This window comes from Eublepharis macularius, chromosome 18, assembly GCF_028583425.1.
Source record: "Eublepharis macularius isolate TG4126 chromosome 18, MPM_Emac_v1.0, whole genome shotgun sequence".
Lineage (NCBI taxonomy): Eukaryota > Metazoa > Chordata > Lepidosauria > Squamata > Eublepharidae > Eublepharis > Eublepharis macularius.
The window spans coordinates 16,041,206-16,067,545 of NC_072807.1; the positions used below are offsets into that span (position 1 = coordinate 16,041,206).

At 47.8% G+C, this 26,340-nt stretch overlaps 1 protein-coding gene across 1 annotated transcript; it reads right to left on the reverse strand.

Moving 5' to 3' along the window:
• Nucleotides 1–4,689: 4,689 nt before the first annotated feature.
• On the reverse strand, nucleotides 4,690–25,601 carry RAB11A (RAB11A, member RAS oncogene family). Its single transcript, XM_055002504.1, has 5 exons — nucleotides 25,400–25,601; nucleotides 16,765–16,960; nucleotides 15,780–15,973; nucleotides 13,001–13,081; nucleotides 4,690–6,888 (listed from the first exon to the last, which is right to left on the reverse strand). Exons 1-5 carry the CDS (start codon nucleotides 25,440–25,442, stop codon nucleotides 6,749–6,751), a joined length of 654 nt encoding a protein of 217 aa, XP_054858479.1. The 5' UTR covers nucleotides 25,443–25,601; the 3' UTR covers nucleotides 4,690–6,748.
• Between the last annotated feature and the right edge of the window lie 739 nt (nucleotides 25,602–26,340).

Below are 26,340 nucleotides of genomic sequence, written 5' to 3' on the forward strand. Positions count from 1 at the left end.
GGAGCTCCCCCCTCCACCTAGTCCTACCAACAAGAGAGAAGACAATCCTATTTGTTTTGGTCTGCCAAATGGTACTTGGGGGCGGGGGGAGGAACACAACTCCCAGGAACTGGACCGAACCTCATGGAACACTCATTGTGGGCTTAACTTCCTGCTGCATGAACTTCTGTATTTTACAAGAAAAATTTTATACCAATAAGAGGAACAGAAGAAACGTCCTTTATATACAACTGTGGGGCAGGTGGTGGGAACTCCAGGCTGCTGATTACGATCTGATCCGATCCGATCCTCGACAGTGTGCCATCTTGACTCGATTTTATTTTTTAAAGGGGGAGAGGGAAGACCAACAAAAATCCCACACCCTAGTTGCAAATTCTTATAGCAATGTTGGTACTGTACTACCACCTGCTAAATAAGCTCTTATTCAAAGACTCGATTCCATACAACCCCCCCAAAAAGTGAAGCGGGTGGCCTTTTGGGGGGAAAGGAAGGTGCTGGGGGATGGCGTCGTGATCCGTTACAGTTGCTGCCATACTAGCTCGCTACTACCAAGCTTTCATTCCTCAAGAATCCTTTTTGGGAATATATTCCTGTTCCTCTTGCTTTGGAAACAGAAGTCGGCAGAGTGGGGGGAATATAACACACACCTGTCTGCTCAAAGCATCCTGCCCACTCGCAGCAGGGATACAACCGTCGGAACTTCTTTTCTCTGCATCGTGGAACAGCCTAGCACGGAGAGCTTCTTACAGAGAAGGACGGGACCGTGCTGCTCCACGTGGCTTCTGCATTTCTCGTGTGCTGCCGAGTTTCATGCATCTGACCAACCTCCACTGACTCATCTTCAGGAGAGATTGCTGAATGGTGCTAATCTACACAGACAGGAGCAGGATCTCTCCCTGCAGGACAGCAGTTCCCTGAAGATGGGGAAGAGATCATACCTTCTCCTTTGGCCAGCTTTGGGTGGAAACTGGCAGCTTTTTCCAGTGCTGACGGTGGAATGTGGACAGTGTTAGGAAGCACCTCCCTGCTGTGGCTCAGTAACCCAAAGCACCAGCTTCCCTGCTTCTTCAGAAATTTTAAACAAAAATGCATGAGGTGGACAGAACCCCTTCACAGTAGCCACAGCCCACTCAAGAGCAAAATTTGAGTGACCAGAAAGGCCATCCTAACTTTTTGCACTTAACGTTCCACTGCAGGACATGCTGACATTTTAAATGACAAAGGCCGGCAAGCGTGTCCTTGGCATAGTAACCGTAACCTTTCCTTCCTGCCATTTTTGCCAGCCATAGCCAAATCCACTGCACAGTACTGCAAAAAGTTCCGGTTTGTCCTGTAGGCCATCAGCAAATTTCCTTATTCAGACAGTCTTCTGTGCCGCAAAAAATAGGAACGGTCAAAGTTCAACTGCCTCATTTCCCCGTCTGTCTTCTTGAACATAACCATCGGTGCTAAGTAACGGCCCCTAAGAGCACCATAAACACTAGGAAATTTATTGTAGCATAAACTTCCATGCATCAGAGCTCGCTCTGGCAGGCACATGAAACTGTCAAAACCAGTGTTTACGCTATTATAAATTCATTAAGGTGCCACAATATTTTGTTTTGGTTGCAGCAGACTAAATGTCATTTTTTTAAAAATTGGACAAGGTTGAACAGAGCCATGTGCGTTGCATCAGTGAGACAGCTCTTCAATAGGAAATATCAATTTAGCATTAATGCACGGTTCAGTAAGAACTCCAAGAGCAGAGCAAACGACAAGAGACAAGGGTGCTAAAATGTGGTGGAATGAGTGAAGTGACTGACGCAGGACTTGGCCTTGTAACTGGGGCTAAGAGAAGGATTCTCATCCTGTCCCTGGAATGAGTACTTCTGTCTGGGTTACAGGACAATTAAGTAGTTCGTTCTACTGTCTGTTTCATCCTCTGCAAAAAGGTACATCCGTGCAGGAGCACTATTGACTACACGTTAAGATGGACGGAAAACTTTAAACACTTCAGTGCCGCACTATCAAGACATGCATCTAGTTGTAAATAGGCCAGGCGATGGAGACTAGGGTGTAGTATCACCCGATTTCTGGCTCTTTGAAGTCTCTGCGCTAGGAAGTGTCCCGAGTTTCAGGGCACAGCTAGGTAGAACATTGCAGTAACAGTACAAGAGAGCTCCTGATAAATTCATTCATTAACTCAACAGACATCCCAAGAAAAGGTGCTTTGGGAAGGATGTCCGATTCCAGGACAGAGAGGTAAAGCAGCCCTGATGAAAGTCCTCTGTGGGTACAGAGCCACATGCGCTGTATGATTTTTGCAGTGCACACAGCCATAATGAAAACGCTCTCATTCTAGCAAGGTTCAGGCCTACGATGGAGGGTGGGGTGAGAAGGCAAGAAAGGACACTTACCTGAGGAAGGTGCTTTAAGGCATCCAGGAAGAGATCCTCTAGGAAATTAGTCAGATCATGCAGAGAAGGGGCTCTGCACTCTCTCTTACATTAACTGAATAGGGTATGGCCAAGAGACTGATAGGGAGAATGGCGTCGACCAGCACTATACATCCAGTGCCTATCTCTCCCCTATGATTTGAATACTCTTTCCTCCTCTGTTGGGAATCAATTTCTGCCCTGCACCAGCTTCCCTCTGGTGGGATGCAAAGGTGAGTAGAAATCCAAGGGCGTTTCCAACGGGAGTTTCCTGGAGGACTCTTTTAAGGGATGCACCATACAGGTGTTTCACCTAGGCTTTCTGGCCAGGGCAAAGCTCAGTCAGCCCAGTGCACTGTTGCAGGACCAGGGACGGCCACTTTGCAAAGGGAGAGACAGAAAAAGTTAGCTTGGTCCTCATCTTGAAGCAGCTGAGAGGGGTGAAGTTGGGGGGATGCCTACACTGTACCTCAACCACAGCAAGGATGCTTTTCTAGGGTGGACCAAGGAAGACAAAAAAACCCCATACAGCACAGGAGATGACAATTATTTACATGAATGCTGCATGTGTGCATGGGGAGGGGGGCAAAACGACTGATCAGCAATAGCTGTTTTACTTTCCAGGAAAGCCTTATTTGAAATGTAAAGTAGCAGAACCTTATTTTGTAGGGCTTATAAGGATATATATTTTAATTACCTGTATAGGAAAAAAAAGACTTACCTCAAAACTAGCAATGGGAGAAGTCCTCCACCAAGACTTTTATGCAGACAGGGTAGCTTCCCAATCGTGTTCTCATCTTCCTCGGAAATTCGCATATTTAATCTGGATTATGGTGAGGCATACCGACTGCTCCGCGACTGAGCGATAGCATATACTGCTTTGGGTGCGAGTGTCATAGTCTGGAGTGTAGCAATGTGTGTGAACTCAGCACAGTGACTGTCCCTATCACTTTGAGAAAGGCGTGCGTGTGCATGCACATATCAGGAATACGGGCAACGGAGTCCTGCCCCTACGCCCCAGCAAGCAAATGAGTACGCGAGCTTCCAAACACCGAACTTTCCCTCCAGCATCAGCACAGATGGCTACAATTCCCAGGAGAACACACATGCCACGTCACTGTACTAGTTAAAGACTGCTCTGGGTAGTGGAGCGTCTTGTGGCTTTTGCAAGGCTGGGTGGTCAAACCAAAGGGAAATTGTGTACTGCGTCCAGATGATGAAAACCAACTCCACTCACAAGGTATATGATCGTACCCAGAGATATATAAATATATATATAATATATAGCATTCCTTTAAAGAGGGATCTAGTCACTATCATGGCAATACTTTTTTAAAAGCAAGATAGATTTGTAATATTTGTTGACCGTGCCGAGATGGTCAAACCTTGTACAAAATAAACTCAGTTTCTCTCAGCTGTGTGGTTCTTCAGTGCAATGCTCCGCTGGCCATCAACAAAAACCTCCCCGACAGAGCATTTCTTCCCTGCATTCTGAAACCAGAAGCCACAGGTTTAATCCGATGGGACTTCTCTTTGGCAGCTTCTCTTTGGCACCTTCGGCCCAGGAGCAAGTCATCTTGCCCAGGCGAGACGGAAGCAGCCTGCCAGGGCCCCCTCCTCCCAAAGGCCCCAGGTACGAGTTTTTATGCCAGACACTTAGGGCTGCTTGGAGAGAGAGCTGCATTACATGCTGGCATGTTTGGCCCACTGAAGCCTCCCAAACCTACTCCGCTCTTAGCCTCGGATCTAGCGATACGCAAGTGAAAATGTAAGTGGACTCAGCACAGTTCCCTTTGGGCAAGATCGCATGCTTCCCTCCTCCCGTCATATAGTGCCCAGAAATTGGGTGCACAAGAGCTTATATCAGTGGAAAAGCAGGTGGAGATACAACAGATTTGACTTAGGGCCAAGCTACACATGACGAATGACACTTGAACAGCAAGTGTATTTCTCCCTGTTCACTTGCCCTTCACTCAATCCACTTGCCGTTCAAGTGTCATTCGTCATGTGTAGCTTGGCCCTCAGTGTAAGCTGTTACCGCCGTTTTTTTCTTGCATTTCCTAGATCTAACCATGGAGGGGGGGGCGGTTAAAGGAGAAAGCTGCTGTAGAACTCTTGCGCTCTCTCTCATAGACTCTTACGTTTCTTGTCCGCAAAAGCCTACACAGCTCTTGACAGGCCTCAGCAGCAATCCAAGCAACATATCCAACACTTCCTAGAACAAAGCATGCAAATCGAAAACTAAGCCCCCAAAAATTCAGATGTGCACCTCAAATTGATTTGCATAATTTATTCTGAGCAATATCTGCACAGCGTATAATGGTCACTTCAATCACCTTCATATTATCTTCAATGCAATGTTTTACACTTAAAATACCAAGCACCCACAACTGCCTAACTCCAAAGAAGTTCACTCGATGACGTTTCAACAGTCCCCTGCAATTCTTTATTAGAATTTCAATGAATGAATAATTTTAAATCAATCTTAAAAAAATTCAAAGTACAGAATGTGCATACAGTAACAAAGCAATTTACAAAATGAAGATGAAAGGGGAGGGAAGTCTGTGAAAACAGATAAAACCCTACAAACAGATGGAAACAAAAAGAGACCAGGACTACAGCAATGCCTTCTGTGCGCTTCACACATCATGAGCACTGCAAGGCCGACAGGCAAGCCAAGAAATGCAGCACTTAGCGCATCTGGGGGGGGGGAGTGGGTGTAGGGGAAGCAGGAAGGAGGGAACGCATTCTGGGCCGTGACAGATTTGCAAGATGCTTCCTGCCCCCCCCCTTGTCCCCCAACCTTGGCCACCTGGGGCCCTTTCCTCCTTGGCTTTCCCAATACCACAGAATGACGTGCATGTGGATAAAATGCCATCCATATGAAAAGTCTTTTAGAAGCATCCACAGCTTGCCAGTTCTAGCCATTTGGAATGTACCACAAGGGTGTCTGGAAAGCCAAGAAGGTTTAAACTGGGCACCACAGTCCACGTCTGCCCAAGAAAGCCAAGCACAGACCATCTGCTAGTTAGGCTCCTTGATGTCATTCGGTCAGAAAACCCTAGCGGGCTGAGGGACGCTGTTTAACCAGCTAGCAGAGGCCTGGTAAGACAAGGTCCTCTTGGCAGATCCACAAACCAGGTTTAATCCCGCCTCGCTCCAATCCACACATTCCAGTGTCCTTTGGTTGGCTCACGGGGCTGCTAGAATCAAAACCAGTCTTAAAAGCTAAGGGTTCAAAATCCCAAATAAGGGGTTTCATTACAGTGAGGAACCGTGATGGCTCTCCTCTCTGAGCTTTCTCCATGCCAGAAAAGGAGCACAGGAGTCGCCATGCGTGCCAAAGCGAACCAAAGGCTTGTTTGGGAGCTGTACAAAAACCTACAAAGCGAGATAAGAGCACGAGCCATTCAATTCTTGCTTGCACTCTTATTCTGGGTATCTGGCTCCCACCGTTCTGGGCTTTGCACAGTTGGGCTGCTGTTGACTTGATTCCCACAAAGCTATTGCCAGAGTGCAGGTGGCCAACCTGCCACTCCTTTGCCTGAGGAAGCGAATTCGGACTCAGTTAAAATTTTAGATGCTGCTGCTGTTGCTTTGATGCTATTGCAATCGTCAAAATGCAATATTATCGGCAACGGGACGGGGTGGCAGGGGGGAAGCAGGCCGTTTCTTCGACTCCTCACGGGTTGTGGATTGCAGCTTCTGCTCCACTGGAATGACTTGCACAAGAGGGACCCATTCACCGGTATCACCTGCCGATTGCAGTCTCACAGGAAGCCCCAATACTAGAGCAGGATCAGTGAAAAAGGCCATAGCTCAATCGGCCACATTTATTCAAGGGTGGGATACTGGGCTGACTGCCCACAAAATACACAGCAGCAAGTCGTACAGTGCCTGTCCCTCGAGAAACATCTACTTATTGAGGTTCAGGGGGATAAAAGTGTTTTTTTTTAAAAAAAACTCCAGGGTAGTCAACTCACATTTTCTGGAGTGTCGCAATTTGCATTCCAAGCTGCAAAGACGGAACGGGTGATAATCTGGTTCTCTGCTGAAGGGGCCAGCAAACTGGAAAGGGAATCCGTCGTGATATTTGCCCTGCCAGACTAACGTTTCGATAATGCTGCAGCCACATGCAAACAATGAAGGATTCATAATGCTGAAATTAAAGAGTTAAGACATGGAGAACTCCAGCAAAAAAAAAAAAAAAACCAGAAAGACGTAATTGAAATTGTGGGGGGAGGGGCGGGGGAGAATCAAAGGAATACCGACATGAATCCAAAGATCTATTTTCATCTTGGATCTGGGATAATATTACACTGGAAAGAAATTTGTTATATATTTTGACAGCACTGCATCTTTGGTTTGTTTTCTGTGGTCGGGGGAACATGGATCGGGACCACGTTGTTGCTTGGAGACATGTCATTCTCGCGTCTGTCGGACATTTGCTTCTGAGACACGATGCGGTAGATCTCTGGAGAGGGAGAGGGAGAGGGAGAAAAACATCTGTTACTGTGGACCCAGGTTCAGTACAACTAGCACACGGGCATGTATTTAGTGCATTTTTATTCCTCCTTTCCTCCAAGGAGCTTTGGGCAACATATATGGTCTATACCCCATTTTTATCACAGCAACCTTGCGAGGTAGGTTAGGCTGAGTGGGTATCTTTGACCAAAGACAGCAAGCAGAAATCCCTACTGTGGAACCTGGGTGGCTACTTGCAATTTTTTCCTGATGCAGAAATTGAGTTCTGTTTTGCAAAATTTGCATGTCTTTTTGTTTTTATAAGGAAAAAAACACAAGGCCTATATTCTCTAACAAGCACCTGAGGAAGCTCACAAACATCTTTGATTAAGCTATAAACAATTTATCTATAAAAAGAAACCTACAGAAAAAAATTAAAACAGTAACAGACAACAAAGCCACAACCGTAAACCATGTAATTAAAGCAGTAACGTCTTAATATCTCCTAGAACATTCAGATCCAACCAAAGAGTGGGCTCATGCACACACCTATGTTGATGCTTGGTGTCAGATGGGCTAGGAAAGACTGTTTTTGAGGCAGAATAAATCCTCACCCACCATGGTCAAGACTTGCCCATACATCCCCTTGCTGGGCATTTGCAACATACCTCCAAGAACCAACCCTTCATGCTGATAATTCTCAGCAAAGGGGAACCTGTATTTCAGGGAGCAGCAGGGCACTGAGTGTTTCAGGATTTTTAATTAAGCCCAAAGCTATCCCCACACTGTGTTCCCCAGGCAGCCCCTCCAAGGGCTGTGATCTCCTAAGCCATCTGGCACAAGCCCTCCCTGAGCTCCTGCAAAGGAGCTTGTGTCTCTCTTCCAGACATCCTCGCCTGCTAAAAGCTTGGCATTCTTAGGCACGTCCTGAAGGGGAGCAGAGGGGGCTTATGGAAAAGGCCCCCAATAAAAGCCACAGCCCCTCACTTGAAATTCAAGGTGAGCTTTTGGGTGCCTACAGAGATGGGAGCAAACACGCCAAAGCACCGTTCTCCCCTGCTCGGGTTTGAAGAGAGGGAGGACAGAGCTTGTACGCAGAATTCTGGAGGGGTGGGGGGTTCTCCAAGACACAAGGGTGGCATTTGTGCACTCGAGTGCAACTGACACGTGTCTTGATCCACACCCATCAGCCACAGGCTAAACCACCAAGTCTTCTATCGGAAAGCAAGGGAGCTCAGGGTGGAGTTAGGGGCAGAGGGGGGAAACACTAACATTTCTAAAGAACTCCAAAGGAAGGACAGCTGAACTCACAAGATTAGCCACTAAGGAACTAAAGCTCTGTTTCATAGGCAGGAGGTCATGTTCTAGCTTAATGGGCTACTCCAGACGTAGTCACACTAGAGGACTAAGTAGATATAAGTACAGCTGGGTTGGACCTCACCAATGGAAAGGAGTCAATTTTTGTTGATTCTCCCCCCCCCCGCCACACACACACACTTCATGCCTCTGAATCCCCCTCTGCTGTTCTGAGGGAGGGTCTCCATTTTCCCAGGAAAAGCATCTCAAGGGACATTTGGGGCTGCAGAGGGAGGGGGGAGGTGAGGAAGCCCCGCTCCACTGACGGAAATCCTCCCTGGGACCTCGACCACGGCCGCTCCTCTCTGGGGGGCACGGGAGCTGCAGCTCTGCAGGAAGAGCTCTGGACCTCCACAGGAGCAGCCTCGCCATCCTTCTAAGCAAAGCCCTTGGCAGAAAGAGCCAAGGCCAATTTGGCATGAAGAACAGTTTGCACTGACAATGGAAGAACAAACAAGGAGTGTTGCGGATCAGACCAGTAGCCCATCAAGTCCGGCGTTCTGTTTCCTACAGGCACCATCCCGTGGCCATGGAGGGCCAACAAACAGACACAACGGCCAAGAGGTCAAGCTCTTCACCTCTCCCCAGGTCCAGGATTCTTTCTCCTCCCTCCCCAGCTGCTAGCTTTGTGGGGGGGGGGGCTGCCCTATCTCATCACAATACCTGAGGCATGAGTCAAGCAAGCCCTGGGGGAAGCAGATCGGGGACAGAGCTGTCTCCACCCCACAATTTAATCCCGAATCAGAGCGGAATGAGGTTATTTGGCAGTGTGGCTTGACAATACACATGCATACACTCTTGTGGGGGTCTTTCAGTACGCCTAGAGTTTTGCATTGTTACCACACCAACCCTTATGACAGGCCAACATCGTTCCCCTCCCCTCCTCGCTGCCGATGGGGGAGAACAGGCTGAGTCTGCACTTCCCTTCCTAGGATCCCAGATCACTCCATGGCACCATCATTACAAGAACTCCAAGAGCCGTTCAGGAACAAGGAGGAGGTTAATGGAATCAATAGAAAACTGGGAGCTTTTTCTAAAAAAGAGAGAAGGGGCAGGAGTTCTTTAGACAGAAGGTATTCTACCTCCAGGCAGGCCAACAGACTGTCCCCCCCCACACACACACACACCCTCACCCACGATTGAAGCAACACACACGTTTAAAGGCAAACACAACCTAAAGATCTGGCAGGAAAGGCCTCGTTTCCACACAGGAAAATTGAGTAATCCTGGAGAGTAAGACAGGAAGCAGACCTGGGGTGGGGGGAAGGGTCTTGGAAGGGATGTAGACCTCCCCACTTGTCTTGCTCAGCAACACCCGCTGCAAGCCGATACAACCAGGAAGGGCTCAGCCTAGCAGACTTGGTTGCAAGGACCCTGGGAGGACTCGTCTCCCGCCATCTGCAGGAGCAACAGCTGTCGACTGGTCATACTCTGAGCCGCCGAGAAGGCAACCAAATTCTGCAAGAAGAGCTGGATAGTGCAACCGGGATAAAAAAAATCTGCACACTCATTTTGCAGAGATTTGGCTGTACTTGTCATTTTCCCTGATTTATTTCAGTTCTGCTAGACACTTGGGCCCTCTCCCCACTGCCAGGATTTGGCAATTTCAAGAAACGCCAGAGGGGGTAAAAATTGCATTCTGTAGCCCACAACACACTCTGCCCCCAGGGCATACTCGAGCAGGGCAGAGTAGGAGACGAGGACAGCTCAGCCAAGCAGCTCAGGAGCATCCAAGCACAGCCTCTAAATTGTACAATCAGGAGACAAGATTCACAAATGACAGATTGAGTGATTCCGCACACGTTGGATAATGCACTTCCAATCCTCTTTATAGATCATTTGGAATGGATTTTTTCATGTGCGGAACAATAAATCCACTTCAAACGATTGATAAAGTGCATTGAAAGTGCATTATCCAACGTGTGCGGAATCAGCCATTGTCTCCCAAACAGATTATCAGCCTTTGCCAAGGGGTGCTTCTCACGTAGCACTACACAATGAAAGGAACCAGCCTGGGAGATTCCTGAATGAGACCATCACATCATGCACTCTCATGCACATGCCCCTCTCACACTGAGGGCCATGTGCAGTGAGGTCAAGTGAGCGCATCCTAGAACAGCCTCTACTTTCTGCACAACTTTCCCTCCCTACCCTCTCCATCTCAAAATCTGGAGACGGCACAAGTTTTGCCACAGAAGTATCGGACAGTCAAACTACATGTGTCCACTCATGAGCCGATGACGTACGCTGTGCGGTTTGGGTTTGTGCAAAACGGCACAGGCACAAAGGTGCTTCCAATTCAAGCCAATCATTGGCCATAACAGTTGCCAGGGTCTGTTTAGACGAACACCAAATGGTAGGATTTTATTACAGCACCCACATTTGTTTATGACTGATTTGAATTAGTTTTGACTGACTTAATTGTACATTCAAGCAACTACCTGGTGAACAGAGAAGACATGCAGCCCAGCAGTGGCAGGGGAAGGAGAGACACTCAGTTGGGCTGTGTGAACACACACACGAGCAAAAAGCCAACTGTGCCCTACTGCGTGGCCAGGGGAGCGTACAACAAAGCAATCTGCTGAACAGCTACAAACAGATCAACCAATAAGCAAATGGATCACTGAAAAAAATCAGCTCCCTGTTTGTAACCAGCAAACAGGATGTGAGTTGAACTGGCAGATATTCAAGCATTCCTAACCATGACGCTTTTGTAAAAACTGCACTGCTGAACCAGACCAAAGGTCTCTCTAGCCTAGAAACGTGAAGACACATGAGGGCAGAGGGAAGAAAACAGAAATATCAGGAGGAGAAAAAAAACAGACCTCACGCCCAACCCCTGGGCTTTTTTCAAACTGAGAAGACCATCTTATGGTAGTTTTTCCAAATGGCAATTAAGTCAAGATTTCAAATCATTGTTTCAGCAGATCTTTACCCCCTCACGAAACATCTCCTAACACCACACTCCTGTACTAAGAAATTAGGGAACTACATTATTAGGGAACTACAATATTAGAGAACTCTCAAATCCTCTTGCCTGTTTAAATTCCTCTGTCGCCTACAGCATGGAAAAGAAGTGAACCTATGAATACACACCGAATCAAGGAACAAACTAATATTTGAAAGAGCAGAGAAGTTCCTTCGATCTGAATTTAAAAGGAGTAGAGAAGGGCAAGAGTCCAGTAGCACCTATAACGCTAACAAAATTTGTGGTAGGGTATGAGCTTTCGTGAGTCACAGCTCAGATACAGGTTATCTGAAGAAGTGAGCTGTGACTCACGAAAGCTCATACTCTACCACAAATTTGGTTAGTCTTATAGGTGCTACTGGACACTTGGTATCTGAAGAAGTGAGCAGTGACTCACGAAAGCTCATACCCTACCACAAATTTTGTTAGTGTTATAGGTGCTACTGGACTCTTAGTATCTGAAGAAGTGAGCTGTGACTCATGAACGCTCATGCCCTACCACAAATTTTGTTAGTGTTATAGGTGCTACTGGACTCTTAGTATCTGAAGAAGTGAGCTGTGACTCATGAACGCTCATGCCCTACCACAAATTGTGTTAATGTTATAGGTGCTACTGGACTCTTGGTATCTGAAGAAGTGAGCTGTGACTCACGAAAGCTCATGCCCTACCACAAATTTTGTTAGTGTTATAGGTGCTACTGGACTCTTAGTATCTGAAGAAGTGAGCTGTGACTCACGAACGCTCATGCCCTACCACGAATTTTGTTCGTCTTATAGGTGCTACTGGACTCTTGCCCTTCTCTACTGCTACAGACAGACTAACACGGCTCCCCATCTGGAATTTAAAGGGTACTTCATACCAACTCAGGGCCATTAGCTCAACACAGTCTGCTCGGACCCGGGTCTCGATAAAGAGTGTTATTTCCCCCAAAACTAGAGATGCCAGAGGTGAAGAGCAGGGCCTTCTGCGGGAAGACCAAGTGTTCCGTCACCAATTGCAGAGGCAAAAACATATGAAGTTCAGCATCAGAAGCTGCTAATCTTTTCAGAAATTAACCAGAGGAAGAAAAACTAGGTTAATCATTTGGAAGGACGTTTTTGTTCAAATTACATGCAATGGCTTTATTTCGGACAATTTTGCTCACGGGTACTGGGACACGCACATAACACATAATCATGTTATGTTACGAAACCGGATCAATGTTACTCCTGACCCCAACAAGAAACTGGAATAATTAGTTACTTTAAAAGCAGGGGCCGAGATAACACTGGGTCTATGGACAGGAAATGAAGTGCAGGCAATTAAAACCTTATTTACTACAGTTAAGAATTTTTTTCTCCTATATCCCCAACGGGCAAAATCTATACTGTACAGCATGGTATCCTGATCTTTCTGTTTGCAATTATGATTTAAAAATTACTAGTTCATTCAGTTTAATACATTTGCCAACCCACGTTTGTACAGTTATACATTATGCTTTTTGTATTCTTTAAAAAAATTAAGTTTAGGTCTGATAAGGAAGTTTTAAAGTTTTTATATAAGGCCTGAATCTTTTACCTAGATCATACACAAAAAAACGACCACTGCCACCCTGTCCCAACCACCACCCGTAGCTTTAAAATATCCAGAAATGTATCAACTGCCTCTAAGAGCAGCAAACCTGTGCGCTGCAAGCTCATAATACCAGCACCCTCCATTTGTCTCCAATGCCTGACACTCAGATCTATTCTGTTTCCAGACGGGGCTCTGCCTAGCTAACCGGGCCAATATCTGCTGCCATTGTCCCAACCAACTCACCAGTCAGAATGGTCTGAAAGGCAGCTTCCACATTTGTAGAGTCCAAAGCTGAGGTCTCAATAAACGAGAGGCCGTTCTTTTCTGCGAGGAAGAGGAGAAAGATTTTTGAGCCCTGCGTGCCAGGTTGGGCCTTCCGATTTTCTGCCCCTGGATATAGAGTTATTGTCCCTCCCTGCCTTAAAGACTCAAAGCCCAATTGACCTTGGGTCAGCCACAGCTTCTTGGAGCTCTCTCAGCCCCACCTACCTCACAGGGTGTTTGTTGTGGGGATAATAACAATACTTCGTAAACCGCTCTGAGTGGGTGTTAAGTTGCCCTGAAGGGCGGTATATAAATCGAATGTTATTATTATAATTTTCTGCCTTCTTCATGCTGTGTTTTATTTCCTCAGGTTGCCTGCAGCAACCTGAAACCAAACTCTTCTTTGCCTGTCAGCAAATCCACCATATGCTGGCATGAGGAAAGGCAGTCTTACCACCACGAGTCAAAGAAATCTGCTTTCCCCCTTTTTATTTTGTAACATCTAGCCTGACGAAGAGTTCCGGAGAACTTGAAAGCTTGTGCAAGGTTGTGTGCCATTGGGTTGGTGCTAATAAAAGTATGACGTGAGCTGTTTGCATGGCTTTTCAGATTATACTTTTGGACCAACATGACCTTATACAACTTGTCCACAGCAAGGACCAGTCCTCTCCTCTTAACCCCCTCACAACTCTTTTTCTCTTGGAAGCCTGGTTTCCCCTGCTGTTGTGTCAGGAGTAGAGGCGGGCACAAACCAAAATTCGTCACGAACCAGGGTGGTTCGTAGTTCGCAAACTGGAGCTTCATGAGAGCTCATTTCTCACAAACCATGACGAATTTCAACCCAATTCGTTTGGTTCGTATTTTGGTTCATCACTGCAGACAGCCTGGCGCCAATCAATCAGTTTCCTAGGCAAGGGGGGATGGGCTCTCTGCAGACCTTCTGCTGACCCGGAAGTGACATTTTCACAAACCGAATGAATAGATTCACAAACTAGGGCAAGTTCATAAAATTTGTGGTCCGTGAAACATGACGAACCACAAACTGCACAGTTCAGAATTTTTCTGGTTCATGCCCATCTTTTGCACTTTTTTCCAGCACCATCCATATAGCCCCATGCTGAACAGTAGCATTTGGGAATAGATAATCAAAGGCTCACCCCTTTCTCTCTCCCTCCCCACAATGGGCACCATGAATTTGTGCCCGCACCTCTGCATAGGTCTCTTAGTCATATGCATTTTAGGCTTTATTATTCTTTTCTGGAAAGGCACCTGCCTTCACAAGAGCACAGTTCAAAGGTCTCCCTCTGTCCAGCCTCCCCTTTCCCTTCTTTACAAGGATGAGTCATGCATCACAGGACTGCAGCCCCTGTGGGAACTTGTGTTTACTTGACCAGTTGCTATTTAGCACAAGCTAAAAAAGAAGCCAAAGAGGAAGTCTTGCAGCCGTTGGTAAACTACAGCTCAGGCAGCAAGACATGTCATGGATCAAGGGGCAGCACAAAGGGTCCCTCCAAGAGCAGGGCTGCAAAAGCATCACCAATGCTTCCTCCCCCACCCCTTCTTTCCTTGACTACCCATGGCATAAATCAAGCATTTTTAATCATGGTTAGTGCAAAGAGCCCCAAGCCACATTCCAGCATAGAACTAACAGTCGCCTGAAAACCTTTCAAATTTATGAGCAGGCTGACAGCACCAGGACAGATGGCTCCACATTCTAATTGCTCCTGACCTCCAAGCCTGCGTTTGCATGTGTGTATGTGTGTAAAGGGGATGCTGTCACTTAATTTAAAAGGGACGAGCTGATGCTTAGTATAATGCCTCTACTCTCTTCTTCAACTTATCAGTAAAAGTATATCCATAAACGTCATACACGCACCAAAAAACGCCCCCAAAACCAGGGTTGGATAAGAAGCAGAGGTTTCTGGTAGGGGTGTGCAGTCCAGTTCAGAATTCGGATTAAAATACTGCATTTTGGCTGATTCAGAGAAATCTTGGTATTCTGAATCGAAAAAGGGCATTCTGAATTTTTACTGAATTAATTCGGTAAAACTCAGCCTTGTTTCCTATGGAAAAATTAATCTGGGGGCTATCCGGTGGGCTAGGAGGGTTCATCTTTCAACCAAACTTTACCAGATTGGGAGGGAACCTACTTCTGAAGTTGGGCTCTAGGGGCCAATTTTACAGGTCTCCAAAAAGGTGCCCCCATCCATTCTCCCTTGTTCCCTATAAGGAAAAATATCTGGGGCCTATCTGGGGCGTGGGAGGGGGGCATTTTTCAAGTAAGCTTCACCGAATTAGCTGGGGCCCTACTGCTGACTGTCCTCTAAAGACCCTTCCCCCCCCCCCACACACACACCAAGTTTCAGGAAGATTGGATCTCGGGGTCCAATTCTATGTTGGAATGGGAACATTCCCCAAGGGGAAGCCAAGAAAGGAATATATAGTTTAAAAAAATTGGTCAGGAGGTTAAAAAGTGCCATCAGATTAACACAAAACAAGACGCCTCATTATCTTCCTCATTCAACATTAACATGGGAGAGGGAAAAAAGAGAAAAGGAAAAGGAAAGGAAAGGAAAGGAAAGAAGCCAGGGAAAGGCCAACTATGCCAGTTGAAATGATTCCCATTAGTAAATGTGGATTGAAGTAAGCTCCACGTTTGGTTTTAGATTTCAGAGCGGGGGCAGCATACACCCGTTCCAACAGCTCGGGAGGTAGCAGCAGCTCCTCCAGCAACAGACCAGACGGTCAACTCACTGACCTGCAAACGCTCGAGCCTCATCTGTGGGAACAGCTCGCAGGTGGCGCAAGTCGCTCTTGTTCCCCACCAGCATGATGACGATGTTGCTGTCCGCGTGGTCCCGCAGCTCCTTCAGCCACCGCTCCACGTTCTCATAGGTGAGGTGTTTGGCAATGTCGTAAACCAGCAAGGCCCCCACAGCGCCACGGTAATAGCTGTAGGCAGGTGCACAGGCCGCAATTAAGCACCCTCCAGTATCTCGAACAGGCACAACATCAAAGGCGGGAGGCAATGAAGCCATAGGACATGCCACCTCGACCTCAAATGGCTGCCTCCAGGGGATGGGGCAGGGGAAACGTTCCTATACTCGCCAACCAAGGACACGACCCTGATTATACCTGGCTGTGTGCATGCGCCAGCTGCTCCCAGGATCAGCTCAAGGGCAGATTCTCCAGTCCCAACATGTGCAATGTGGACTCATGGAAACCTCAAATGAATTCAGGTTTCTCATTGCGCCACCTTCTGCTTTTATAAACTCCCCTAACACCAAGGAGGCTGGACGAGTCAATCTTTGTAAGTGCACAGCAGTTAACTCTTCTTTACATGGCGGCTACTGCTTACCCCTCCCCAATTAAAACACCTTAAATCAATTTCAGGAAGATGCTTCCCAGTGAATTTCTGGGGGCAATGAGTTTCACTATTATGAGTCAGCCATTAGAAAAACGCCTCTCGGGCTTGGCTTGCTGACCCTATTTTGGATCCATGTTGTACTTGGGAGGTGCTCTGAGCTGCTCCCACGTGATGGACAGCGCTCACTCATCAATCCGAAATGGAACCCTGCCCTAAAACCCTGAAACGGCACCATCAACTAGACACGGCTTCCTGCTTGTATCCCGCTTTCTGCCTTCGTATGATATACCTCCACAGGACCTGCGACACAAAACAGAGACACACTATAGCACTGAGGCCGGCTACTGCCACAGCCCCACAGGAGGGTATCACTTACGCCGAGGTAATAGCGCGGTATCGTTCCTGCCCGGCCGTGTCCCATATCTGAGCCTTTATCGTCTTGCCGTCCACTTGGATACTGCGCGTTGCAAACTCCACGCCGATGGTGCTCTTGCTTTCCAGGTTGAACTCATTGCGAGTGAAGCGGGAGAGAAGGTTGCTCTTGCCGACTCCAGAGTCCCCGATGAGAACAACTGGAAAGATACACAAAACAGGGGAGGATTTTCAGAGGGAGACTAACCGCGTGCCTGCTCGACTAAAGCTACGGAAAAACGGGCAAGGCGCAGGTGAAAGGTCAGAGGTAAAAGGTCACCTCAGGGCCATGACCCCGAGGTCACGTTTTGAACTATGCCTTTATAAGACTTTAACAAAGGCATTGCGCGTATATAAAGCTTGGCTTCAATGCGCCATCTTGACCTTACGTTCTAGATTATGCTATGTTATGATAACATAGCAAGGCTAATCAATTTGTTGTACAAATCAACTGAAAACCATTTCCGGACTCTAATAAGGTGCCCCCCTCCAGACTAATTAACCAGATTTTTTGTTAAAATCTCTGCTAGAACTTTCAAAGGAAAATGTGGCTGCAGGCACTCCCTCCCTCAATCAAGTGGGAATGCCTCTTCTTTAAGACAGTGCCTGCTGCAATCTCTGCGTGCAAATCCAAGTACATTTATGCAGATTTAATTAAGTGCTTCAAACTCTTAACGGTAATTAAATTCAGATTTCCTCAGCTGGACTGGCAGCTGCAATTCTACAGCTTCACACAGAGCTCTGCTTCCATTTTACAGGCAAATGGAATCCCCTGCCCAGATTGTCTTCTTGCCGCCCTCTTTTTTCTACAGTTTAAAAGGATTCGCTGCATGTTTATTCTGACCAAGACTCAACCTTCATCTCTTTCCAATTCTCTCTCACATTTCACCATCACCTTACGATACTCATCCGCATACCCACAGTTCTGATCTGCCCACTGAATGTCATTTTCAGGATGTGTGAGCTACAACCGGGGTCAAGTAATCCAAAAAGATGCCCATTCTCCTGTAAGGCAAACTTCAGACCCTCTGTCAGTATCGCTTGAAGATGGCTCAGATTTCGTTTTCCAGGTAATAGTCTGGAAGACTAACTTTTGCGGACAAGAACCACATATCCTGCTGCTTTTAACACAGTTGTCCTTCTGAGGCCAGAAACATAGTCCCCCCTTTTATCCTTCCCCCTTTTGCTCTAGAGGTTTATTTGCCTTGCAATCATCAAGCAATGCCATTCAGTTTGGCTTCCAGCAACTTGACCTCCTGGCACATTACTTAAAATCAACCCCTGCTTCATTCATACCTGTTCTACTATGCTCTTCTTACGCTTTTTATCCTACAAGAAGCTTATGGTGTTTGATTAGTGCTAGCTAATCCAGAGGAAACTGTTTCATCAGATATGTAACTAAGAGACTATAGCCAATTTCTTTTAAAGTGCTTGCAGCAGCTATATTGAAAAATATTGAAGAGTGCTGGGAAGGATTCCCAGACTTTTGCCACATGCGCTGATTCAGGGTTGCAGTTATTTTAGTTCAATATTTAATGCGCTTTACCGCTTGTGCTTGATAAGAACTGTTCCTGCAAGGTGGGAACTGGAGGATGAAGGCGCCCGGCACCCGGCTTGTTTTTCCAGCTGTCACAAATCTGAGGATCACACCTCACCCTTTCCCAAGATGCCAGGGAGAAAAGGGAATTAATTCTTCCTTGGAATACAGTGTCAAATACAGAATGTCGAATAACATTCAACATTTGATTTATATACCACCCTTCAGGACAACTTAACGCCCACTCAGAGCGGGTTACAAAGTGTGTTATTATTATCCTCACGACAATCACCCTGTGAGGTGGGTGGGGCTGAGAGAGCTCTGAGAGAGCTGAGACTGACCCAAAGTCACCCAGCTGGCTTCAAGCGGAGGAGTGGGGAATCAAACCCAGTTCACCATATTAGAGTCCTGCCTCTCTTAACCACTACACCAAACCGGTTCTACTACACACGTTGTCCCTGAACACAACCCTCTTTCTAGGAGTACACAAAGAATGTCAAAGTCCAGAAATAGAGCATGCCCTATCGCTGCAATCCCTTTCCTACCAAGGCAAGAACAGAATGTGATCAGAATCACTCAAAGCTTCAATATGGCCAAAGCCCAACCCCCAGGAAGGGAGTTGCTGGGGGGCATCCGCATTAGAAGTGTTTAGATCACCCTCCACAGAGACACAATGAAATTACACACCCTCAGGGGAGGCTCCTCGTTGTGTCAGGGTATGAATCACCTACTCTGGACTCGGTTCCGTCCAATCAGAAGGCAGTCTTAGCGTAGTGACTCATGAAGAGGCACAAGGGACTGGATGCTTCTCGCTTGAAAAGTGAGCCTGCTCAGATATCAGAGCAAAGACTGTCGCCAGTTTTCGTCCAGAAGAACCACAGGCATTCCTGCTATCAAAGGTCTGGGAAACTTGACCCTCCTGTATCTCATCTGATCCCACCTCCAAACAAGCTTCTCGTCCTCACTTTCCGCCAGGCTGCTTAGCGGAAACAGCACGCGGCAAGGCCAGAAATATGGTGGGTCCGGTCTTGGCAACCCAGAATTTACTGTTGCCAAGGTATCAAGGGTTCGTCAAGACACTTGTCAAAGTGCCCAATCTCAAAACGAAAAACAAGAACCAAGCTACAAGTGACGCCTGACACAGGTTGGGCACCTGTCAGCTTCCCTCAAGTTTTGATGGGAAATGTAGGCGTCCTGGTCTTGCAGCTGTAATGGAGAGCCAAGCTGTAAAACCAGGACGCCTACATTTCCCATCAGAACTTGAGGGAGGCTGACAAGTGTCCAACCTGTGTCAGGCGTCACTTGTAGCTTGGCTCCAAGTCCTCTCCAGGGATGCGCCTCAGCTCTTGGCACAGGCGTCATTTAAACGTGTTGCCAGCAAACAAGTCGTGAGATTCCAAGTGTTTTATACATTGTAAGTCACCTTGAGCACTTCTGGAGTGGGTAACAGCACGTTCTGAATAAGCAAAAGTTGAATAAGTAACTCTTGTTTAAACTCATACGATGATGCGTACGATGATGCGACGTACGCAGTTTTTCCACAGCAGTGTAACAGTCACCAAGCTACTGACTTCTGGCATATTAATGTTGCACATGCGGTGGTTTCAGCAAAACATCACACAGGTGCCAGTACCACAGGCAAGGCAGTCCAGGTTCTCTGCCATCACGCCCTCGGAAAGGAACACGGGAACTGCAGCGTTGCATAGCTGACCACAGTTATGTAGCAAAGATTTCTCACCATCTTCTCAGAAGCACAACTGGCAGAGAACCCTGGAAGATACTTCAACCAGGTTATTTTTTTACTTCATCTGCTCCCTGATTTCTACCCAATGGTAACCCAAAGCAGCTTATTTCACAATCCTATCCTCCATTTTATCCCCACAATACCCCTGAGGTAGTTTATGCTGAGTGTGGGACTGGCTCACGCTCCCCCCCGCAAGATTCCAAGGTAGATGGGAATTCGAACCTGGGTCTCTCAGTTCTTAGTTTGACACTCTAACCACTAGGCAACACTGGCTCTCTTTACAGCATCATGATTCGAATGAGGGTCAGGGCTGGAAGAAGGCTATAAAAATTATGTAACGGGTAAGGTTGGAACTGATGTCTGACATGCCAGCAAGACCCTCTTAGCTCTGTTGCCTGTCAATCCTAAGAGCAGGCCAAGGTTACCCTAAACTACTGAACAAGCTGTCACCCAAATCAGGGTTCTGTGATCCAGGCCAAAGATCTAGAAAAAAACTCCATGTGAGCAATAAGTACTTGAACAGGGCTCAGCAATATCAGCTGGTCCCTCTACACCAGCCTGGGGTGCAGAGCAAAGAATATCCAAAGCCAGTCATTCCAACAGTCTGTGGCAACTAAAAACTGACCTTGGGCGATTAGAGAGAGAAACCCCAGGCCTTTCTGCGTGCAAATGCCACAAATAATTTGAATTTGCATGTGTGTGCAGGTAAGCTGTTCAACACATTTCAGGTACAATGACTAGGGGGAGATGCTGCTAGAATAGTTAAGTGGCTGTACTACCAGAAAGAGAACTAGGAAATGCCCAGTTCAAGTTATTTTCATTCTCTACAGAGCACCCTCAATGGGCATGATAAATCCTGCCTCCGCCACAATCTCAAGGTGACCTCAAGCAAGCCCCTCTCCATATCAAACACCCTCTTAACCATCAGCAATTTTAGGACAACACTAGCCTACCTTACAGGGGTGTGTGGAATGGTGTATCTTGATTTCAGCAGATCTTGGAAGCTATGCACAATGGGGGACCACCAAGGAAGATTCCACAGAGGGAGGCAACGGCAAACCACCACACTTCTCACTCGCCTCTTGCTATGGTCACCACGAGTTGATTGTGACTTGATGGCACGTATGTAGAGGCAAACTGCTCCGCTAGTCTCTATCTGCCTAGCCCTCCTTTGTTTCTAGCTATTGTAAGCATAACAATGTATGCCAAGTGATTTCAACACTCTAAATGTTGAGGAGGATTAATGACGCAAGGCTGTTCAAACTTGAAAATGTGTTTCTGGACAAGGGAGGGAGAGGGGGAAGGTCAGCACGGGAGAAAGGAAGGGAACCGGCACAGCGAGTGCCCGATACTTGCTGGATGCAAATCCTAGCCTCGCTGGTCTTTTCTAGCATCTGAAGGCAATGTCAGCAGGCAGCATGATAAATTATGCATCCGGCTGGTGCCACAACAGAAACCGCTGTTGAGAATGTAGACCTGGCAGAAGTGTTTATGTGCCTTATTATAAGGACAGCTGGCACCCAAGTTAAAGAAACCCCTTCCAAGGACAAATTGACGTTTTCGGCCTCTCTCAGCCCAGATTCATAAGCTTCCCTTTAGATGACAGCACACCAGTTATCTCGGCAGTTAAGTGTGTTATGTTCCAGCCCAGCCAGTCTGTTGTTGAGGGAAAAAATCTACTGAAAAATCCACCTCGGCAGAAGGAATGCAAATCCCACTGGAGGAAGAATGCGGCTGCTCCTATAAACGAGCTGATAACCATTATGCAGTAACGAGGCAGGAAGTGAGATCAGCGGGTGTGAGATCCCGGCCACCAGAAGAGGCTACGCTTGGGCTGTGAAAGAAAGGCCTGCAATAACATTTCCTACGGCACCAAACGACTTCCCTGGAACGCCGTGCCCAGCCCACAAAGAGCTGCACGGCCTCGTCACAAAGGCAGCCACTTGCCCTTGCTGCTGCCGCCACCGATCGATCTTTGTTCGGGATCCTGTTAATGACATCTCTCCACATTCAGCAGTTTCCAGGGAAGTTGCCTTCCCCGCCACCTCTCAGCTCAGGCAGGCTGAAAAGGAAGCAGCAGTCACATTCCTTTCAGAGATAAGAACCAGACCGCTCCTACAGCAACTCTGAAAAACATGCAAGCCTGAAAAATATGTCTCCAGATTTAAAAATATGGAGCATGCTCCATCCAGGTGTGTGCGTGTGCGCTGCATGCATTTTTTAGACATCTATGACTTCCACCTCCCTTAAACACACACTCAAAACTGGATGCGAAGGTTTAGGCACTAAATCATTTGCCAGCCAGTTGGCAGACCACCACTTTCCCAATCACTTCCTCTATTCTTAAACCTTTTAAAATATTTTTTTAAAACAAAAATGCAGGGGAAGAACCACAGGATAAAAACAAAACAGAAAAATAAGCAATGTTGTACTTAAGTCTGCAGACTTAACACAAGACCCAAACCAAAAGATGAAAGCCAAGGACAGCACAGAGCATCCCAAACAGCACACATTCCTCCAGAGAAGTCTCTCTTCCTCCGTTAGATTAAACTAGGCTACCCACTCACCCATCCCCCCAAAACTGCTATTTACTACAATGGTGGTTTTTGCCCCATTCACAAAAAGAGCCATCACTGTGCCAGGTATTGTATGAAGAATGACTAAAACTACCCTTCCAAATGCAGCAGCCAACTTGGGCAGAAGCACATGAAAATCCGTCAGTCTCCAAGACAAGCAATATTTTGCAAAGCAAAGATACCAGAGGAAATGACAGAGAAAGCATCTAAAAACCTTGGGCCTTTGGAGCAAATCCCGGGGAAAGAAATGGCCTCCAAAAGAATAGTATGAAAAATAGGAGGGGGGTGGGTTACAGAGTTAACAGCGTGTTTAAAGTTGTCAGCTTTCACACAGAAAAAGACACACTTTCTACTAGCAATCACTAGCACTAGTGTTCACTCTTTTAGGGCAATAAATTGTAGTCCCAAAAGTTAGGCTTTTTAATAAAGTTTCTTCAGGACTAGTGATTTTTAAGGATTTTGAAAATGCCCAACTTGGTAAAGTGAAAGAGGGAAAGATGACGACGCCGGGGCATAAAACAGATTAGTACGGGGGATGAAGGTGACGTGTTTGTGTGTGTGTGAGGGAGTCGTATTTCCTAACACTTCTGCTTCAATTGTGTTCCCACTGCATGGGGAGGAGAGGGCCTATGTTTCAGTTTGTCATTAGAGCCCAAAGTAACTGGAGCTTCCATTTTCAGAAGCAGGCTCTCAACTTGGGAACACTCAACAGACAAAGACTGCCGGGGTCATCGCTGCACACTTCCGGGCTTCCCTCGGGCAGTAGTCTGCTCTGCTCTCCGTTGGAAAGAGTGCCAGAGAATCCAGCAGGGCTCCTTTTTCACATTCTTATATTTAACACATAACCACCAGCCTCTCTCCCAGGAGATAATGGAACATGGGGAAAAAAAGGGTTAAACACCCCATGGGCTTTTGCATCACATCCGCCTCGGAAAATCCAGTTCCGCTACTTTCCGGGAATGCTCCCAGACACAAGACAAGAGCAAGGGAAGAAGATAGCTCCAAGTTTGAGAGTTTCTTTGCAGAGCCTCAGCCTTTCCCTCCCGTATACCAGATGCTGCTGTTTAAAGGAAGGGTGGGCAGAACCGCTCTTGACGGGTCTCTTTTCACAGGCCTGCACAACTCGAGGCCCACCTATCAGTGTCCATAGGCCATGCATTGTGCCTACCAAGTATCTGACAACTCTTCTGGTCTTCCAACAGGGCTCGAGGGAAGACTGAGTCCCCAGTGGGGCAAACAACACCTGCTCCCCCCAATGTCTGTCATGGATTCCAGGTGTGCAAGACCTGGCCTGATGCCTGTTAGCTGCTGCTGCTCTCGCAAAGGGTGCCAGACCAGGTGGACCTCGGCCGGATCCAGCCAGCAGATCTCGTCACACTCATCAGTTACACCTTAGGTATCAAGGCATCCTGTGCCTGCCTGCCTTGCTACACACTAAACACCAGTCACAGGACCAACTCCTAGGATTACAAGAAAAGGGAACAAAAAGCATCCTGCATTTCACTAAAGCCTGCCCAACCAGTGGGCCATTGCAAACAGCCTGATTCTACCTGTCAGGCACCATATGAAAAGGGATCACTCTCTCAAGGTAAATATGCACAAAGCAAACATTTATACAGCAAATATTTTGCATAGTATGGGGGAAGCCGGGCTCTCTGTTTCCCTCAAGCCTCCACCCCAGGGCTGTGAACTCCTATAGGGAAGAGAAAGAGGAGCATAAAGAGTGATGGCAGAGGAGGAAGAAAGGAAGAGGAGAGAAAGAGGAACAAGGGGAAACAGAAGTGTGTGTGTGTGTGGGTGGGGGGTTCTTTCTTTTGAGCATCACTAAGATCTCATGTATCCCAGTCCCACCAACCTCACAGGCTTACTGTCATGAAGATAATAACACACTTTGTAAACTGCTCCAAGTGGGCATCAAGCTGTTCTGAAGGGCAGTACATAAACCAAATGTTATTAAGTTATTATTTTCATCACGTACAACCACTCTGACTTTCTCTCGGATGGAGCCCCAAAGCAGCTCACTTCATTCTCCATTAATCCTTTTTTATTGTCACAACAGCCCTGTGGGGTAGGCTAGGCTGAGAGCATGTGACTGCCCCAACCCTCCAACCCCACCCCTGAACTCTAAGGAAGGAAGCCAGCCTGGTGTCCAGTCTGTCAGCCCAAGCTCTGGCTTGGATCCCTGTCCTGTTATGGAAGCTGGAGGAGTGACCTTGGGTCAGCCTCAGATATACAAACCCATTCAGAGACGAGCCTACCTCACAGGGCTGTCACTCCAACAATACACAGAAACAAGCATGCCGACCTGAGTTGCCAGCTCCAGATTGGGAAATTCCTGGAGATTTGGGAAGTGGAGGCTGGGGCTTGGAGAGGGGTCTCAGCGGGATAGGTGGGTTTTAGGGAGGGGAGGGAAGGGAGCGCAGTTGGGGTATAATGCCACAGAGTCCACCCTCCAAACCAGTCATCTTCTCCAGGGGATCTGATCTCTGTGGCCTGGAGACCAGTTGCAATTCCGGGAGATCTCCAGCCCCAACCTGGAGGCTGGCAACCCTACCTGAGTCCTTCGCAGGAAGGGCAGGGGAATAATAAACGCGCGCTAGAGAGAGGCCCCGAAGTGGCTGGACCTGGGCCCTCCGGGAATCGTTACAGGCCCTCCAGGGGGAGGGCTGCCGGCCTGGGCGCAGCTGAGGGGCGGCGGAACGGGGCGCGGCCTCTGCCACATAACCCCCCACTCGAGGCCCACCTTTGAAGAGATAGTCGTACTCGTCGTCGCGGGAGCCCCCCATGGTGACGCCGCCGCTGCTTCTGACCAGGGACCGACCGACAGCCAGCGGCCCCTCCCTGCTCCTGCGGCTTCTTCCTCCTCCTCTTCCTCGGACCCGCCCAACAGCCGGGCGCTCTCCTACCAGAGCCCGCTCCTCAGGTCAGCCGGCTTCCGCTTTGCGGGAAGCGCTTCCTGGTCTCTGGTCAGGCTCCCGCTCCCTGCTTCCGGGGGCGGGGCGGCTTCCAAGCCACTCAGGAAAGACACTTCCGGTTCGCGAAGGCGGAGGAAACCGCGCGAGGCAAGAGAGAGGGAGAGAGGGGCTGAGGCCTCCATTTGAGTGGCTTTAAGTTGGGAACCGGAAGTGATGACCGGTTTGTCTTGGTGTACCTCTATGGCAGAGAGGAGCCTTAAAGGAGCCGCAGCAGCCGGGAGGGAGAATTGAGCAGGCGCGGTTGTAGAAGTTTCCAGGAAGCCTCTGAGCGTGTACAGAGAGCCTGCTTTTGCGCCCCAGAAAGTGTTCCTGAGCATGTGCAGAGTGCACATACCCCATCTGTTGCTCAAGCCTGCAAAATCCTCCCCCTGTGCAAAGGACCGGCGCTACGGTTACCAACCTCCAGGTGGCAGCTGAAAATCTCCCAGCTGAGAAAATGGCTACTTTGGAGGTGGACTCCATGGCATTATACCCTGCTGAGCTCCCTCCTCAACACCATCTCCAGTCTCCACCCTCCAAATCTCCCGGAATTTCCCAACTGGATGGCAACCGTGTTATGCGGGGGAGGAGGGCTTGGCACTGGAAGCGGCTTTGGGGGGCCCAACGCTCCCTAGGAGATGGTTGTTGTGGGTTTTCCGGGCTGTATTGCCGTGGTCTTGGCATTGTAGTTCCTGACAGCAGCTGTGGCTGGCATCTTCAGAGGTGTAGC